The following is a 17,151-nucleotide window of genomic DNA, read 5'->3' as shown; positions in this document are numbered from 1 at the left end:
GGGAGGCGCCTACTGTCAGTTTTGAGTTTCGTTAAACACCTGCCAGCCCGACAGCATTCTAATTCCAAAATATGGCACCACATATTAGTGGATAAACTAGGCTCCCTCCCGCCTTCCCGGTCTTGACGCCAGGACTGGAAGGAGCGACCACCTGCCCTCAGGATACCCAGTGTGGTGCCGCAGCTTCGAGGGCAGAGGTGTGGGGTTGAAGGCTGCCACTGCCTACCAGAGGCCGTGGAGAGGCTAAGGATGGAGATATAGCTCTCCTGAGCTTCAGGGGTCTGCTTCAGAGACAGGTGTTTGGAGGCCTTGCTCTCAAGAGAGGTGGGGGGGGACCTTCTTCTCGCCTGCCTGCTCTGATTTGGGGGGATACCAGAGGCATGAACATAAACGTGGGAACCTTTTCCTGCCCTGTAAGCAGCTTCCCTCCCCCTCCCCTCCCCTCCCCTCCCCTCCCCTCCCCTCCCCTCCCCTCCCCTCCCCTCCCCTCCCCTCCCCTCACCTCCCTGCACACAGTGGCCTGGGATCAGGGTGGTGACACCTTGGCTCTGCAGCCATGGCCCACTGGGTGCTGGAACTTCCTTCCTCCATGGGGAGGGGACTCTAGCCTCCTCCCTGCCCCTCCCCACCTCCTTAACTCAGACTTCATCCTCCCTGTCTCTGAACCCTCAGTGGCGCCCATTTCCCTAATGGTGACTTCCTCACCCCTCGCCGTGGCCCGTGAGATCCTGTGTGGGTGGCCCCTCGCATCCCTCTTCCCCCTGCTCACTCCTTTCTCTGCCTGCATGGCCCTTGGCGTGTCCCTGCCTCAGGGCCTTTGCGTGTGCCGTCCCTTCTGCCCAGCGCACCCCTCTCCAGGCATCGCCACCGATCTCTCCCCAGCTTCACTCAGACCTTGGTCAAACAGCACCTCCCATGGAGGCCCTGTCCACCTAAACTACCAGCCCCCAGCGCCTGTCTCCCCACTGGCTCTTCCTCCCCAGCGCTTGCTGCTCCCTGGCAGTGCAGGGCGCCTCTTAGTTTTATTGTCTGTATCTGCAAGGAGAATGTTGGCTGCACGGGAACGGTGGCTTTATGCTGGTCACTGCATCATCCCAGGACCTGGCACAGAGTAGGTTCTGTTTGATTGGTTGATTGAGTGAGTGAGTAAATGAATGAATGAATGAATGAATGAGTCCATCAGGGCATCCAGTGGACCCTGCAGAAGGGAGCTGGACAGGAGTTGTATTTCTGGAGAGGCAGTGGCCAGGTACAGCGTCCACCTTGGACAAGAGGGAGAATGGGGTGCTGCCATTTCCCATGAGGGGATAAGGGGCTGGGACAGACCTGGGAGGCAGGACATGAGCCCTTGTGGCTGAGAGGGCCAGCAGGGAGGGGCCTCTCAGGAGCCTGAGGGCGCTGTGATCAGCTCTGCTTCCCTGTTTCAGGGGTAGAGACCACAACAGGCCAGCAGTCAAGGCTGCCACTTAGCCGGTTTCCATGGGGACAGCTGGACAGGTTGTCATATGTTTAGGTCTTTCCAGATTGGCTGGTGGATGGCTGTCAACCCCATCACTCCGTCCTCTTCCCATGGCTCCCTGGGTCTCTCTGTGGCCCAGGTCCTAGGGAGTTAGTGCCTGGCCCAACAGGGGTCCTAGTCCCCACACCACTTCAGCCCCAGGGTCACTGCTACCAGTGAGACAGATACCAGCAGAAACGAGCTTGGAGACCTTGTCCCACTTTGGGAACCTCTGCAGCTCAGGAAGGCCAAGTTATGGGGGCAGTGGGGAGGGGACGCTGTCTGGGGAGTCCTCATTGCCCACTCTGTCCCAGTCTATAATTGTCCAGGGTGGGCAGCAAACTGTTGCCTTTAGGGACCAGATAAGCAACTTCCTGTGCAGAGCAGGTGCTCCAAGAAAAAAGGAGATGGTCAGTGGATGGCACATAGGAGACTGTACCACCTCTGTGGCAGTCAGATTTGATTTTGTTACAAACCCCATGGCAACGAAACAAAACCCGCCTGTGAGCAGGGCTCAGCCATGCCTGCCCAGGACACCATGAACAGAGATAACTACCAGCCCAAGGTCCCAGGGCCAGTTAGTGCCAGAGCCACAAGCAGTGCCCAGCCTGGTGGAGGGCATCGTCCAGCACATTCAAGAATGTCAGGACACCTTTGCAATCTGGCGTTCAGCGTCACCAGTAGGGGGCAGTAGAGGGCAGCACATCAAGTATAGCTCTGGCTTCAAATCCCGACTCTACCATCTTCTTCCAGCACCGACTCCCCAGGCATGGGTTTTAGCCAGCTGCTGCTCCGTTTTCTTGGCTATGAATGGGGATAGTAATGGCTATTTCTACACAGCACAGAATCTTACCAGGCTCGTTCCCTGGTAAGTGTTTAGTTCTAGGTTTGAGGAACGAATGAATGACTGAATAAACAGAGCATGGGCCCAGGTGCAAAACAGAGTCATCTGTCGTGCCAACCCCATGGGCAGGAGCAGTCCAGTGACGGCCATTGCTTCTCTGTCTCCACAGTCTTTGAAGAGCCCGAGGACCCCAGTAACCGCTCCTTCTTCTCGGAAATCATCTCCTCCGTGTCCGACGTGAAGTTCAGCCACAGTGGCCGCTACATGCTCACCCGGGACTACCTTACAGTCAAGGTCTGGGACCTGAACATGGAGGCAAGACCCATAGAGACCTACCAGGTGGGCACCACAGCAGGAGACCCCCAATCCGGGGTCTTTTTTCCCTATGCTGAGATCCCCATGGAGGGGGCCTTCCTAGCCAGGCGTGGCTTTCATATGCCCAATATGTAGGTGAAGACATGGAGGCTGAGGAAATCCGGCAGCTCATCCCCACACGTAGCTTGGCAGAGGGCCGGAGCGCTCAGGCTTGCCTCACAGGCAGCTTCGGATGTCCCTGAACAAGGCCTGCGGTCCAGGGCCCAGGGGCCTCAATTCCAGGGAGGAGAGAGATGTGGGAAGAGAGATGAGCATCAGGCTGGGTCCCAATGGAGCGTGCAGACGATAGCTTCCCTCCCCACTTCCCGGGAGCCTGCATCGGAGCTGTACCATTAAAGTGGGTTAAGCGTTGCCCTCCCAGGGTGCATCCGTAAGCAGTGCACGCAGAGGGGAACTGAGCACCTGTTTCCTTTCCAGATCCTCAGCACAGGCCTGTAAGCCCGGAGTACAGGTGAAGCCCAGGCCCTTCTTGGACAGTATTATTTATTATCTTGCTATTATCATCCATTCAGATATGTTATGGGGTAGACAACAAAACTCATGTGATGTTAAAATAAAATGTGGACTTGAAAGAAATGTGGGATGGCTTCAAAGCTGGTTCCAGTTAGGTGGGGAGATCAGGGAGGCTTGTTGGAGGAGGTGGCATTTGTCCTGGGCCTTGAAGGATGAGTAAGATCTGGCCGTGCAAACATGGGTGGGAAAACACCCCACCAGAAACCCCAGCTGGTTCCTCACCGTGTCATTCCTCACACACGGGGTGCCACGTGCTTGACAGCTGTCACCTCCATTCCTTACTGCCTGGTGACAAGGAGCCATCATCCTATTTGGTGGAAAGGGAAGCCAGGCGGCACAGGCCCCACTGGGAACAGGTGCAGAGCTCAGAGGGTGGGCTGCTCTGATCTGACCTGGGCCCCAGAGGAACAGCACATGCTCCTGGAAGCCACACACCCACAAGGACCGCTATGGGGACCGCCCGTTTTTCAGCCACATGCGTTTACTTGAGTTCTTGCGGCTGCCCCAGCTCCTCCGTCAGGCCCCCTCCTCACACTGCACACCCCAGGCAGGACTCAGCCCTCCTCTGTCGCTGTGGGAATGGCAGAGACCCCAGACTAGGAGAGGGACAGGATAAGCCCCGCTCAAGCCTGCAGGAGCAACTCTCTGGCTCCCTCTGGAGGCAGCTCTGGGAAATGAACATTTCCAACCCCCTCCAGCCCGTTGTCCGGTCACTTACCTCCATCCCTGTGGTCAACGAAGGCCCATGAACCCCTGAAACTACGTGGAATGTGTTCTATGGGCATTTTCAGGGGGAGGGGGACACAGCTTTCCGAAATTCTCATGAAGGACCCCACGAAGGAGGGGAATGACTGTTCTGGAGCATGAGGCCCTAAGCTGGGCCCTTGACATCTGGCCCAGCTGACCTATTGATGCTAAAATAATAGCAATAACTACATAAAAGCAGCACAACAACCAACATTTTTTGGCTTATGATGTGCTAGAAATTGTGTGTAGCAGGACTGCGTTCGGCTGGTGTGCAGAGCTTGACAAATCAGGGCTGTTTTTCTCCCACCACAGGGAGCCTGGAGAGGGCAGTCCAGGAAGATGGGGGGGCTCCATGACCCCGGCAGTGCCACAGTGGTTCCTTCTGTGATCCAGTCCGCCATCATTTGGGCGTTGGTTTTCCACCCTCACATGTGGTACCTCATGGTGGCAAAGTGGCTGCCATACCTCCGAGCACTTTGCCTACATTCCAGGCAGGAAATAGGAAATGCGCTAGATCTCACCCCTGGGGTCTGTTGCGTGTTTCACTGTGATTGTAAAATTTTCCCCAGAATGCTTCTCAGAAGACTTCTTACACCTCATTGTCTAGAATGGGTCCCTGGCAGCCACCACAGTGGCTGGGAAAATTAATAGTTTAACAGCCTCTGTGGTTGAAGAAGGCAAGGGTGAAGGGGCTGGGGACGGTTGTTGAATGAGCCACGCTGAGGTAAGTCCGTAGTATACTTTGCCTCATCTAAGCCTCCCAGCTGTCCTGGGAGGTGGGGCCGGTATTCTCCCCAACCCATTTTATTGGAAGGCAATTGAGTTAAATGGCAAATCTGTGACAGAGCCAGCAAGCAGCGGACCTTAGATTGACATTCAGTCTTTCTCCAGAGCTCTTCCTCACCCTGCCACTAGAGGGCAGGAGACGCTTAGTGCACGGGAGAGAGATCAGCATGCGCATTTGGACGCGTGCATCACCAAGGCTGCTGGGGCTGAGTAAGGAGGACACACAAAAATGCAGAGCCGGGGGTGGGACATGAACACTAAAACCTGCTGCCATTCATCCCCCTTGATTTTAGTTGTTACACATGCTGAGCCAGTACCCTGTGCCCAGCACAGTGCTAGACCCTGGGCCCAGAGATAAGGAAGAACCTTGGCCTCACCCTCAAGGGTCCCAGACAGACAGGAACACAGTGACTCTCAGCATGGGAGGGCTGCAGCCCAGGGGCCCAAGGGGAAGGCAAGGGTCACCAGGAGGACACGGGGGCTGGAGAGGGATGAGCAGGGCCCCAGGTGGGAGTCAGTTAGCCTTGTCTAACCATCCTGTCTGCAGTGAATAGCAGGCCCCTCCGCCCAATCCTGCTTCCCCTAGTGCCACTCTGTTTTCCTGTGTAGCCCTTACCACCGTATTAGTCAGATGGCTCAGAGAAACAGAACCAACAGGATGGGGATAGAGAGTGAGAAAGAGAGGGAGATTTGAAGGAATGAGCTTACGTGGCATGTTCTAAATCTGCAGAGCAGGCCGGCAGGCTGGTGACCCAGGGGAGAGTGACTGTGCGAGCCCACAGGCATCTGTTGGCAGAATCCCCCGGTCCTCAGGGAGGTCTGTCTTTGTTCTATCAGGGCCTTCGACTGATTGGACGAGGCCCCCCACATGACGGAGGGCAGCCTGCTTTACTCAGTATATCAGCTTAAATGTTAACCTCCCCTACAAAATGTCTTCACAGAAACACCAAGTATCTGGGTACCGTGGCCCAGCCAAGCTGACACACAAAATTGACGTTCACACCACCCTTCACATTTTCTCACATTTTCTGTGTTCATTGGAGTTGTTAATTTCAACTCCTGGGAGTTGAAACCAGGCTCCATGGCACCCAGTTACCTCCCCTTCCCCACCCAGAGGGCAGAGCTCATGCCCTGTTGTCCTGGCAGCTCCAGCCCCAGCAGAGGGCTGGCACTCATGAGGCCCTCCAGGTATAGGGCTTGTAGGACCTACTGCAGTCAGGTGGATGCGGGTCATGGGGTGTCACCATCTCTCCTGTGGGGTACGGGAATCCTGGGGAAGGGTCCTCGTCAGCCTCTTAGAGGCTGTGTGACCCTGTGAGCCTCAGTGCCTCGTGCTGTGGATGGATGAGAAACCTGTGTGGGTTCCCTCTTCCCCTTTCTTGATGGCTGCCACCCTGTGTTCTCAGTGATCATTACCCTCAAAAGGCCTGCCCTGCACTTAATCCCAGAACCACTGTGAGGTTCGCCCTCTCATCACTTTAAGTTTGAAGAAACTGAGGCTCAGAGAGGTGAAGTCACTTGTCCAAGATCACACACCTGGGAGGGCAGACCCAGGATCTGGACCCCAGGCAGTCCTGGCCCCTGTGCTGTGGGTGTTCTGTTTGTCACAGTGGACTCTGGGCCGTGGTGCTGTTCCCGTCTCGGACCACAGCTCGGAGGTCAGCCATGTGCCTGGTCGTGGGCCTCCCGATGAGATGAGCAGGGCTGTGTCGGGCTGTGTCAGGTCATGTAGACCCTCGCTGCTCTTTGCGACCCTTCTTGTGGAGGGGCCAGGACGGTCGGGGCTCCCCGTCCACTCACCTCTCATCCCTTCTCCCACCAGGTCCATGACTACCTTCGGAGCAAGCTCTGTTCCCTGTATGAGAACGACTGCATTTTCGACAAGTTTGAATGTGCCTGGAATGGGAGCGACAGGTAAGCCCTGACCTCAGCCCGCACCTCACCTCACCGTAGGGAGGATTTCTCCCCTGCAGAGGTCTGGGCTGGGATCCCGGTGACCCGCAGCATGGGGCTACTCAGCCTCAATGGGTCCAGGTGTCTGGGTGAAGCCCACGCTCTCCAGAGCAGGTCCAACTCTCAGCGCTCAGATTCAAGCGGCGGGACATGAAACTTTCTTCATCTTCTGTCACTGAACCTCACAGCCACATTGGTGCCTGCCCTATCGGCAGTAGTGGGAACATATTTCGTTAATTCAGAGTCCCCAGTGATGTGCTCCCCTCTCCCAGCTTGTCAGGGGGGAGGGCTGCAGCCTAGCACCTGGTCACCATCATCCACCCACACCTGCATGCCCTGAGACAGCCCTGCGCCCCTGTGGCTTTGACCATCGGTCTACTCACCCCTCCTCCCATCACCACTGCTGTCTCCCTCTCTTCCTGGTGACACCCCACTCAGGCCCACTGAAGCTCGGGGGCTCCTCGGAGCTCCTGCACCCTCCAGGGCTTGTCACAATCCACAGGTCCAGCCATCTCTCAACCCCACCTGCCTGGAAAGTGGCCCCCCAGTGCCAGAAGTGAGTTCCTGTGTCTCCCTAGCCTGGGCTCAGCCCAGGGCAGGCATGGACAAGGGGGCCGTGGCAGGGGCCCCTCACCTGACCTCTGTGTCTCTTCTCTGGGATTATTCCTCCATTCTGGAGGTGGGAAAATCCCTCTTCTGCCCTCCCAAATCACATCAGCTTTGTGCTCAGGGTCCTGCCGGGTGTAAGATTCTGAAATGGACGAGCCTACTCTCCATCTGTGCGTTTTGAGCTCAGAAGCTGAGAGGTGGCCTCTCAGTGTCTCCTACAGCTGCTTCCTCAAGGAGAAGATGCCTCCTAGTCCAGCTGCCCAGATCCAGAAGTGGGTCTCCAGGTGACAGACAGTGCGAAGATAAAGACCACATTGGCTGCTAGATCAGAATACCACCTGTCAGGAGCCCATGTACTGTCACCTCCTCCCCGCAGTCCTGTCCAGTGTGGTGGGCAAGGAGGGTGGAGTGAGAGCCAGCAGCCCTGACTCAGGTGTCGACTGGTAGGGGGGTGTCCACCCTGTGGATGGCATCAGTCACATGACAGGTCTGGGCTCTCCCAGACCTCTGAGGGTGGCCGGCACTATGGTGGTCACGTGAGAGCTGCCACGCTATGACTCCCTGTGGCTCTGGGCACAGGGCTGGGACCATCAGGGTTGGTGTGTGGGATAAGGGGAGGGCTGGACATGGCAGGGACAGGACCAGGAGGGAGCCCCCTGGAAGCAGGGCTGGATCCAAGTGGGGGGCCAAGCCATTGTGTCCAGGGAAGGAGATTTCTGAGAGAGCTGCCAACATCCTGGAGCTCCCCCAGCCCTCATGGGCCTCTGAGCAGAGCCCGAGCTCAGGCGAGGGGCCGGCATGGTGATCACAGGGGGCCACTAAAGGATGCTTAGAAAACCAGGATGGAGGCCTGGCCTGGGGCTGGGCTGGCACAGCTGGGTCAGCAGGACACAGGACCTTCTCTCTAGGCCCTGCCCCCAGATAGATCCCAGACACCCCCAGCAGACAGGGCTCCTCCCATGCTGCTGAGCTGCAGGCCCTGACACATTTGGGGTTCCCTGGTGCAGTGGGTCCCAAGAGGGTCTATCCAAATCGGACGAGAGGGACCTGCAGCTGTAAAAAGCTGATTCCAGCTTTTATGTGCGTTTTGGGGGGTAGGTCCCCACTGGCTGCGACCCACTGCCCGTCCTTCCTTCAAGCTGCCACCAGGGGGCACCCGCAGCCAGGTGATGCCTGCTCCCAGGACTGGAGAAGCCACTAAGCTCCCCCAGGCTGACAGTGGTGTCCAGGCCTGGGCTCTCCTGTCCTGCCTCCCACCCGCCACTTCCTGCGTGCATTTTACACGCCAGCCATGCCCTGTCCTAGTGGTCCCCCACCCGCCTCACTGTCTCTCGCTCCACACCTGGCTCTGCTCTGCCCGGCTGGAACCTCTGTCCTTGTTTGCCTCCCGCAATGGGTGGGGTGCCCTGGGGGGCTACTATGACTCAACCTGTTCTGAGCCCTTCACGGGGGACCTCAGGTGTGTCCAGTGGCTGTGGATGTTTCTAGAAGGCATAGAGGTGTGCCACCTCCCACTTCACTTTGAGCACTGTTCTGAGAACAACATGCCCCATGGTCAGGGGTCCCAAGATAAACAGACCCTAGGTCCTGCCTTCCAGGGGCTCAGAGGCTCAGGAGACAAGCAAGGATTCTCCCCAGGTTCCCACATCCTTGCAGACCAAAGCAGACTCGAATCCTCGCGGGCTCCCAGTTGCTGCCCTCGTATTCCTGGTGACCCCCTCTGACAGTTGGCCCGGCCCACAGAGTGCCGCTGCTGCCGCACGCACAGTGGCTGCCCGATGTCCCCTGCCGTAGGGCTTCCTAGCACCGGCAGAACGCGGATGGGCAGCGCGCTGTGGAGAGGCAGCAGCTCTCCTGCTGGACTCTCTCAGTTTCTGGTCCACATTCTACCCCTCTCCACTGTGTGCTTGAGGAAGCCCCTAAGTCAGCTCAGCTGGAAAGTGGTTCTAGGAAACTGTGGCTTTCGTGGTCACTTTGGGGATGAGACCATGTGTGATGCCTTCAGCAAGATCCCAGTTCGTATGGGCAGGGGTGCCGCAGTGATCCTGCGTGGACTATCCTATTGGCAGGCCTGCCCTTCCCCTGGTTACCCACCTGGAGGAGTCCCTCAGACCCTCCCACAACCGGCTTCAACGCCCCCTCCTCCATGAAGTTCTCCTTGATTTGTCCTGCCTGGGGGGAGGCATTTGTGCCAGCCGAGCGTGCTCGGGTGCAGGAGTCAAACACACCTACACTTGCTCTGAGAAGTCCCGGGCAAGGCTCCTCCAGGGGCTCGTGCTGTATCCCTAGGGCTGTTTTTTTCTTTCCGGCCGTTTTCTTCTCTCCATGCTTCCCCACCTCGGCACCTCCCTGCTTCTTCTTACACACTGGCCTCTTCCTCTCCCTCTTCTGAGATGACCCCCAAATCATTCCCCTTTCCATTATCCTCAGCCAGCCAACCCCTCCCAGGGACTGTGTAAAACTCTCATGGAAGGATCTGATTGGCTCTGTGTGGGTCACTTGCCCACTTTTTGAACCAATCAGCATGGACAGGAATATCACATGCCCCAGTTGGCCAGGCCAGGGGGCAGGGAGAGCACTGTGATTGACAGCTCACAGGGATAGGGAGTGCAGTGGCGCGATCTCGGCTCACTGCAACCTCTGCCTCCTGGAGTCAAGCACTTCTCCTGCCTCAGCCTCCCAAGTACCTGGGATTACAGACGCCGCGGGTGGCAGGGGCAGGAGCCTTTCTTTCCCCAAAGGAAAGAGGAGTGGAGCACTGGGGCTGAAAGCAGTTGGCATTGTGGTCCCACATGCAGATGAGGCTAGGAGAGGTGAAGCAGCTCACCTGCCCTTTTCCCTGTTAAGGGAACCTTCTGGAATTGAAGAAACCTGCATGAATGTGAGGAATGACTCTCATGGTGCTGGGGCCTGGTGCTCTAGGATGAGAGGGGCCCCTCCCTCTCCCCCAGAGCACGCGTCAGCTGAATTCCACACTTGAACAGGGGGAGGATCAGGAACTGTGTGGGTTGCAAATGACTTTAATTATGTCGCTCTCCTTCCACTAAATGGATCAGAAGAGCCAGCATTGTGTGAAATCACCCAGGTTCATTCTGTGAACTGTTCCCTGAAGAACAAAGGGGGCTGCCTCCCCCATGTGTCGGCGCGGGGAGTGTGGCCTCCTCCAGTCAGCCTGTGGCGCCTGGGCAGGGCCCTTCTGTGGGACTCGTGCACCTGGCCCCCCTCGCATGCCGCTTCCCTTGTCCCAGGCTCTGAGTCACATATAAAGCGGGTGCAGCTTTGGTCAAATGGACAATTAGGATCGAGGAGTACCTGGTAAATAACAAGAGGCAAAGTGCCTCAAGGCCAGCACAGTGCGGGGTGTTCAGCCTATGTCCCCTGATTCACGCTCACCAGGGGCTGCGTTCCCTTGCTGACCCTAGTTTTTATAGAAAATTAAGATAGTGCGCTTGTCAGGGTAGGGCAGAGCTGGGATCTGGACCCAGGTGGACCCTCCTGACCACAGTGCCTGAGCTCACGTGTGAGCTTTTGTCCTCTGTGCATAACCCCTGGAGACCCAGGGATCCGCCTGGCTCTGTCACAGAGCAGTGTCACCCTCAGGAAGCCCAGCTCAGCTTCCAAAAGGAAACAGGATTTCTTCTCTGAAGAGCCTTCAGCAGAACAACTTCTTTATGGTCGCTTTTCGGAACACCCTCTTCCTCCCCAGTTACCTTGTACCCCACAGCTGCTCCAGGGCCCTGCAGAGGCCAAACCCCAAAACCCTCCCTCTGGGCGCAGGCCCACAGAGCTGTGCTTTCTCTCCTGCCTCTTACTATGTGGATGAACTTATCCTTCCTCCCACCGGCAGGAACCCCTTCTCCTTAGGAGCAGGGAGAGCAGAGAAATGGTGTGGAATTCTCTTTAGCGGGACGGTGAGGGCAGTGAGCCCCTGCACATCAGCACTGCTTGCCCCGCCCCTCGTGGCAATGCATGTTTGTTTATTCGCCCAACTCCTCGGAACAGGCGGGCCCCTGGAGGGAAGCAGGGCCTGGTGGTTTTCTGTCCCAGCTGCTTCCGTGTCTACCTCCTGCTGTGGTCGCACAGTCCGTTTGGAAGGCCAGAGCTTTCTCTCCTGGACTAACAGAAATTACAGGAGGGTATTTTCTTTTCTTTTTTTTTCGAGACGGAGTTTTGCTCTTATTGCCCAGGCTGGAGTGCAGTGGCGCGATCTTGGCTCACTACAACCTCGCCTCCTGGATTCAAGCAACTCTCCTGCCTCAGCCTCCTGAGTAGCTGGGATTACAGGTGCCCACCACCAGGTCCAGCTAATTTTTGTATTTTTAGTAGAGACAGGGTTTCATCATGTTGGCCAGGCTGGTCTCAAACTCCTGACCTCAGGTGATCTGCCTGCCTTGGCCTCCCAAAGTGCTTGGATTACAGGTGTGAGCCACCATGCCTGGCCAGGAGGGTATTTTCATGATGATTGGGGCAGAGCATAAAAAGGATCTTAGCTCCTGGCCCCAAAGTCTGCGTGTTGGTGGCCGCTGACATGTGAGGGGGTATAAGAGACCCCAAGAGACAGGGGAATAGAGGCAGGTATGGGTTCCCTTTCCAGGGAGTGATGGCCCTGTAGGCTCTGGGATTGCTTTCTTTTTCATTTGTTTGTTGTTTTGAGACAGAGTTTTACTCTGTCACCCAGGCTAGACTGCAGTGGTAAATCACAGCTCACTGCAGTCTCTGCCTCCCCAGGCTCAGGTGATCCTCCTGCCTCAATCTCCCAAATAGCTGGGACTACGGTCATTTTTAATTTTTTTTTTTTGTAGAGGTGGAGTCTCGCTGTGTTGTCCAGGCTGGTCTTGAACTCCTAGGCTGAAGCGATTTTCCCACCGGGGCCTCTGAAAGTCCTGGGATTGTAGGCATGAGCCCCCACACCTGGGCTTATTTCTTGAGAAGAGGCTTGTGTTTCTCCTCACCTGATGCCTCTCCTTCTCCCACCAGCGTCATCATGACCGGGGCCTACAACAACTTCTTCCGCATGTTCGACCGGAACACCAAGCGGGACGTGACCCTGGAGGCCTCGAGGGAAAGCAGCAAGCCCCGGGCCGTGCTCAAGCCACGGCGCGTGTGTGTGGGGGGCAAGCGCCGGCGTGATGACATCAGTGTGGACAGCTTGGACTTCACCAAGAAGATCCTGCACACGGCCTGGCACCCGGCTGAGAACATCATTGCCATCGCCGCCACCAACAACCTGTACATCTTCCAGGACAAGGTAAACTCTGACATGCACTAGGTATGTGCAGATCCCGGCCCCTGCCACCCAGCCTCATGCAAGCCATCCCCGACATGACCTTCACGACCGCAACGCAAGGAGGGGAAGAAAGTCACAGCACTGACGAGGACAGCTGCAGAGGTGGCAGTGTGTGGACACAGGAAGCTTGGGCCCCCATCCCTGCCCCAGCTTCCCTGGGCCAGAATCGTGTTTGGCAGTAATTGTCTGTTTAAAAAAATAAAAAGGAAAGGAAGCGTTCACCGCCACAAATCATAAAATGGACATGACTGTGGAGTCTTACAGTTCAGGGTTCTTTCATTCACGTCCCTTCCCGTCTCGGTCTGCGGTCTTTACCACATCAATAGGACTTTTTATGCGTCCGGGTTAATATTTCGCTCCAGTGCGTCCTGTTGCGGGGGCCGGAGCTGATGGGAGCTGCTTCTCCCCCATGCCTCACTGGTCCCAGATCAGGGTTCCAGCGACAGATGATGAATCTCAAACGAGCCGGCCAGGGGTTCTTTTGGTTATAAATGGGGCAATTCGCCCTGTCTCAGAGCTGATGATCTCGCCTTTGTTTTTTGGATGGTGAATTCATGCTGAGAATTTGCAGTTGCAAGCTCCTCTCCTAGGTCTTCTGAACGTCTTGAAACATCCCAGGTCCGAGGTCTGGTGCGGTTTCCCGAGAGGAATGGAGTGGGGTTTGTCTTCTGTGTGCCTGTGTCTTCATCTGATTCACCTGCCATTTGCTGAGCTTCTGCTGTGTGCCGGGCGTGGTGCTCAGCCCTAGAGGCAGTTGACTTACCCCCTGCAGCCCTCCCTGCAGCCTCACCCTTCAGCATTCACTGGGCACCTTCCCGGAGCGGACACTGACTCCCATGCACGATTTTTTGGAATCTTCCTCCTGACTGTGAGGTGGGTGTTCATTCATTTCCTCCATAAACACCAACTTCTTGAAGCGTGCCAGGCTCTGGGCTGGATGCTGGGGATAAGCGGGAACCCTTAGGATCCCCTCTGTCCACGAGAAGAAACTGAGGCTCTGAGCAGATGCACAGGTCACCCATGGCAGGTGCCATGCAGTGGTGTCAGGAACCCATCCGGGTCTTCGCACAAGGTTCTCTCCAGTCCATCTCGTGGGTGGCTCGTGTTAAAGCGACATTCGAATGGAAGGTTTGGAAAGGAATGCCTCTTTGTCTTGTGAAGTAGGACATGGGAGACTTGGAGATGACAAGGGTCCGGGAGAACTGAGATGCAGTATGGAAGATGGAGAAGACCCCCCGGAGCTCCTCGCTCTGCTTGGTGGCTTCAGGAGTGTGGCCCTCCCCAGGACTCCACTTCGCCCTGGGCTTGCACCCTCCTTGAGCCGATGCACTGAACTGCCTTTGAAAGGAAATTGCATGTTCTGACCATTTTAGGATACCTTTACTTTAAGGACCATACAGTCCCAGAGGACACGTCCCTCGGGAACTCTGCCCCTCTGACAATGAGGGCCACAGAGACCGTGGTGTTTCCATGGTAGATGCTCCTGTTCTGGTGATACCAAACCTGCCCACCCCCTGAGTCGCCTTTGCTCATGGACTCGCGGCAGAACCACGTAGTTTGGCATTTTGATTCAGAAAGCGGGGAGCAGAGACCCAGCCACATCCAACCTTTTTTTTTTGGTTTTGTTTTGTTTTTTACAAGATATAACCCAGGAAACAGACGCAGCTGAGGTTATTCTCAGTGGATTACAGTATACTTTTGTGTGTGTAAAAGCACAAAGTGCATGTGTACTCACTTCTGGCCATATAACATTTACACAGGGAAATGGATCATTGATTTTTTTTTAAGCAACGTGAATGAAGAATGTTTGTTTATATATCACTATAAAATCCAGTTGACCTGGACAGTATTATATGTACATATCTATTCTAATTAAATTTAACAATCAAAGGATTGGATTACTTTTTTCCCCCTTGTAAAGAGGTTCGAGAATGTGGTCAATTGTATAGATAGCGTGTTAAAGCCAAAACCCAGCTCTGAGGGCCTTACCCATTACTTGGATATTTGCTACGATCCATCTCCCTTTGTGAGTCAAATGTTAAGAGAAGAAACTTGTATTTGCAGCTAGAGGTTACTGTCACAACGTAGATCTAACATTTACCATCTTCAAAGTACGAATCTTACATGTTCTTCAAAAGGAGGTCTTAATACGGTTCCTAGTTCCTTACTTCTGTTTTAAACTTTGGGTACCAAACCAAAAAGGAGAAAAAAAGAAAGGAAAAGATCTTCTTTGAAGAAAAGTGTGTCTCTGGATCCCTGGAAAATAATGATGTCCAAAGCAAATTGTGAAGATAAAATGTGTGTTAAGGAAAGGTGTCGGGGGGAGGGACAAAACCAGAAACGGTGGAAGGACCAGCGTAATAGTCACAGACTTGCATCCTGGCTCTGCTTACATTTCCTGGTATTCTCGAATGTACGGGCGTTCACATAGTCATTGTGAAGTTGTTGGAGTTTCTTTGGTTTTGTTTTTAATTTAGCTCTTCTCTGAGGACGAAGCTCTTGGTGGTGGTGGTGGTGGTGGTGGGGGTGGTGGTGTGGGATACATGGTGGTCAAGTTGTCAGCTCTCATCAGTTTGGACTCTGTAACTCATAGGTGCATTCTTTTTTTCTTTGGTGTCTCACAAATTACCCAATTGTTGAATAAAACTATAAATATGTTAATACCAGCCTTTTCCAATAAAATAACAAATGTTACATCAAAAACGAGGCCCAGAATGCTGTTTGTTTTTAGTGAGTCCAACCTCATGGAGGTGGAGCCCATCAGGAGGCAATACAGTCGGTGGGGATGCCCATGGGCTTTGCACTGGGAAGCTGGGTTCGCATCAAGGGTTTGCTTCCTCTAGCTCCTAATGCAGCTCTTAACTTTCCCTAGCTCTGAATTCATCACTGAGGAAATGGAGCTAATAAGACTGCCTATCTTGTAGGTTTGTGGTGGGAGAGGAAGGGCAAGATTAACTTGGATAGTGCAAAACACAGTGCTTGGCACATGACAGTCCGTAATGATAGTTGTCGTGTTTTGTCTTGCAGCAGGTGTGCATGGCCCATCATCATCTCCACACACACTCACACTCTCCATGAGAATATGATACAGATGAGGAAACTGATTCAAAGAGGTTAAAGAATTAGCTCACAATCACACAGGTAGCATATAACTCCTCATCCAGTGCTCCCCCACAGACATGCCTGAGGGTCCCAGAGAATGGAAGCCTGGGGGGAGAGAAACCACAGGGTACCCGGATTCTGCAGGAAGCCAGAGAGGCCCCGCCCCACCTGCCACAAAGGCTGAGCTAAACAGGGTAAGTGGGTAAGTGCCCCACGCATGCCTGGGTTTCCCTGCACTCTGCCCGGAGCCAGGCCCTGCCTCTGGCTTTCAAGAGGGAATTCTGGGCTTCAGGTTCAGCAGGAGGAAGGCAGGTGCTATTCTGCGGGTCTGCTGGCAGGGGCTTCATTGGCGCTCAGTTCCACAGCTCCAGGACAGAGCACAGGGAGGAGGTGGCCGCTTCCTGGCTGTGTGTCACTGGCCACTCACTAACCTCTCTGACCGTGTGTGTACATAGAGGGAGTGCATGCCGCTCCTCCTTAGCACTGTGGGGTGACTCGACTGAACCCCGCAGTCCTGCTGTGCTGGAGGTCACCCGGCCCCTACAGGGAAGGGATGTCTCGTTGAGGCTGCACGCTTTCCTTTCTGCAGAGCATGGGGGTTGCTATTGGTATACGCATTGTACACATGGAGAACAGGAGGCCTGGAGAGATGAGGTAATTTAACTGATACCCAAGTTGGTAGAATTAATAAGTGGAGGGGTCAGGATTCAAACCCCAGGGGTGGAAGTGGCAGGCATGTGCGGAGGCCCCGGGTGGTGATGGATCCTGCAGCCTCAGCCTCCCCAAACCCAACTTCAGCCAACATTGACCGATTGCCAGCTCTGGGATCTTGCAGATGTGATTAAGGTCATGGACCTGAAGATGGAGTTTAGCCTGGATTATCCACGTAGGACCCATCTAATCACCCAAGTCCGTGAAAGTGTAGAACCGTTCCTGGTTGTATTGGAGACAGCTGTAGCAACAGAAAAAGGCTCAGAAAGGCATGACATGAAGACTCGACCAGCGGTGCTGGATGTGAAGATGGAGGAGGGGGCCACCAGCCTAGGAACACAGGCAGCTTCTAGAAGCTGGAAAAGGCAAGGAAATAGATCCTCCTGGGACCCTCTGGAAGGAACCAGCCCTGCCCACACCTTGGTTTCAGCCCAGTGAGGCCTGTGTCAGACCTCTGACCTCCAGACTGGAAGAGAATAAATATGCTCTTTTAAGCCTCTCAGTTTGCAGTCATTTGTCATGGCAGTGCCAGGGACCCCATATCCCTGGGCACCTTCGTCCTGGTGACAAAGCCACCCCTTTAGGTAGGGATTTTCCGTGCTCACAGGCAAGGGCCCTCGGGAGGTCCACAGCACGCAGGGAAGCAGCAAAGCAGGGCCTGTAGCCCTGGTGGCACCTCATTGCCTTTCTTGAGCAGGGCAAGGGTAGGGCTCTTTCCTGGGGGGC

The 17,151-nt window shown here is 55.1% G+C and overlaps 1 protein-coding gene across 5 annotated transcripts in view; it reads left to right on the top strand.

Annotated features, from left to right (window-relative positions):
* Positions 1-15,318, top strand: part of PPP2R2C (protein phosphatase 2 regulatory subunit Bgamma) — a 242,899-nt gene extending 227,581 nt beyond the window's left edge. For all 5 annotated transcript variants that reach the window (XM_030801408.1, XM_030801406.1, XM_030801407.1 and 2 more), the window contains 3 exons: positions 2,512-2,681; positions 6,586-6,677; positions 12,303-15,318. In XM_030801408.1, the coding sequence (XP_030657268.1) occupies positions 2,512-2,681; positions 6,586-6,677; positions 12,303-12,594 (554 nt within the window). In that variant the 3' untranslated portion in view covers positions 12,595-15,318. The remainder of the gene's footprint in view (positions 1-2,511; positions 2,682-6,585; positions 6,678-12,302) is intronic.
* Positions 15,319-17,151: the final 1,833 nt, after the last annotated feature.

This window comes from Nomascus leucogenys, chromosome 20, assembly GCF_006542625.1.
Source record: "Nomascus leucogenys isolate Asia chromosome 20, Asia_NLE_v1, whole genome shotgun sequence".
NCBI lineage: Eukaryota > Metazoa > Chordata > Mammalia > Primates > Hylobatidae > Nomascus > Nomascus leucogenys.
The sequence above is the reverse complement of the archived record's forward strand: the minus strand, read 5'-3'. Positions and strand labels throughout refer to the sequence as shown.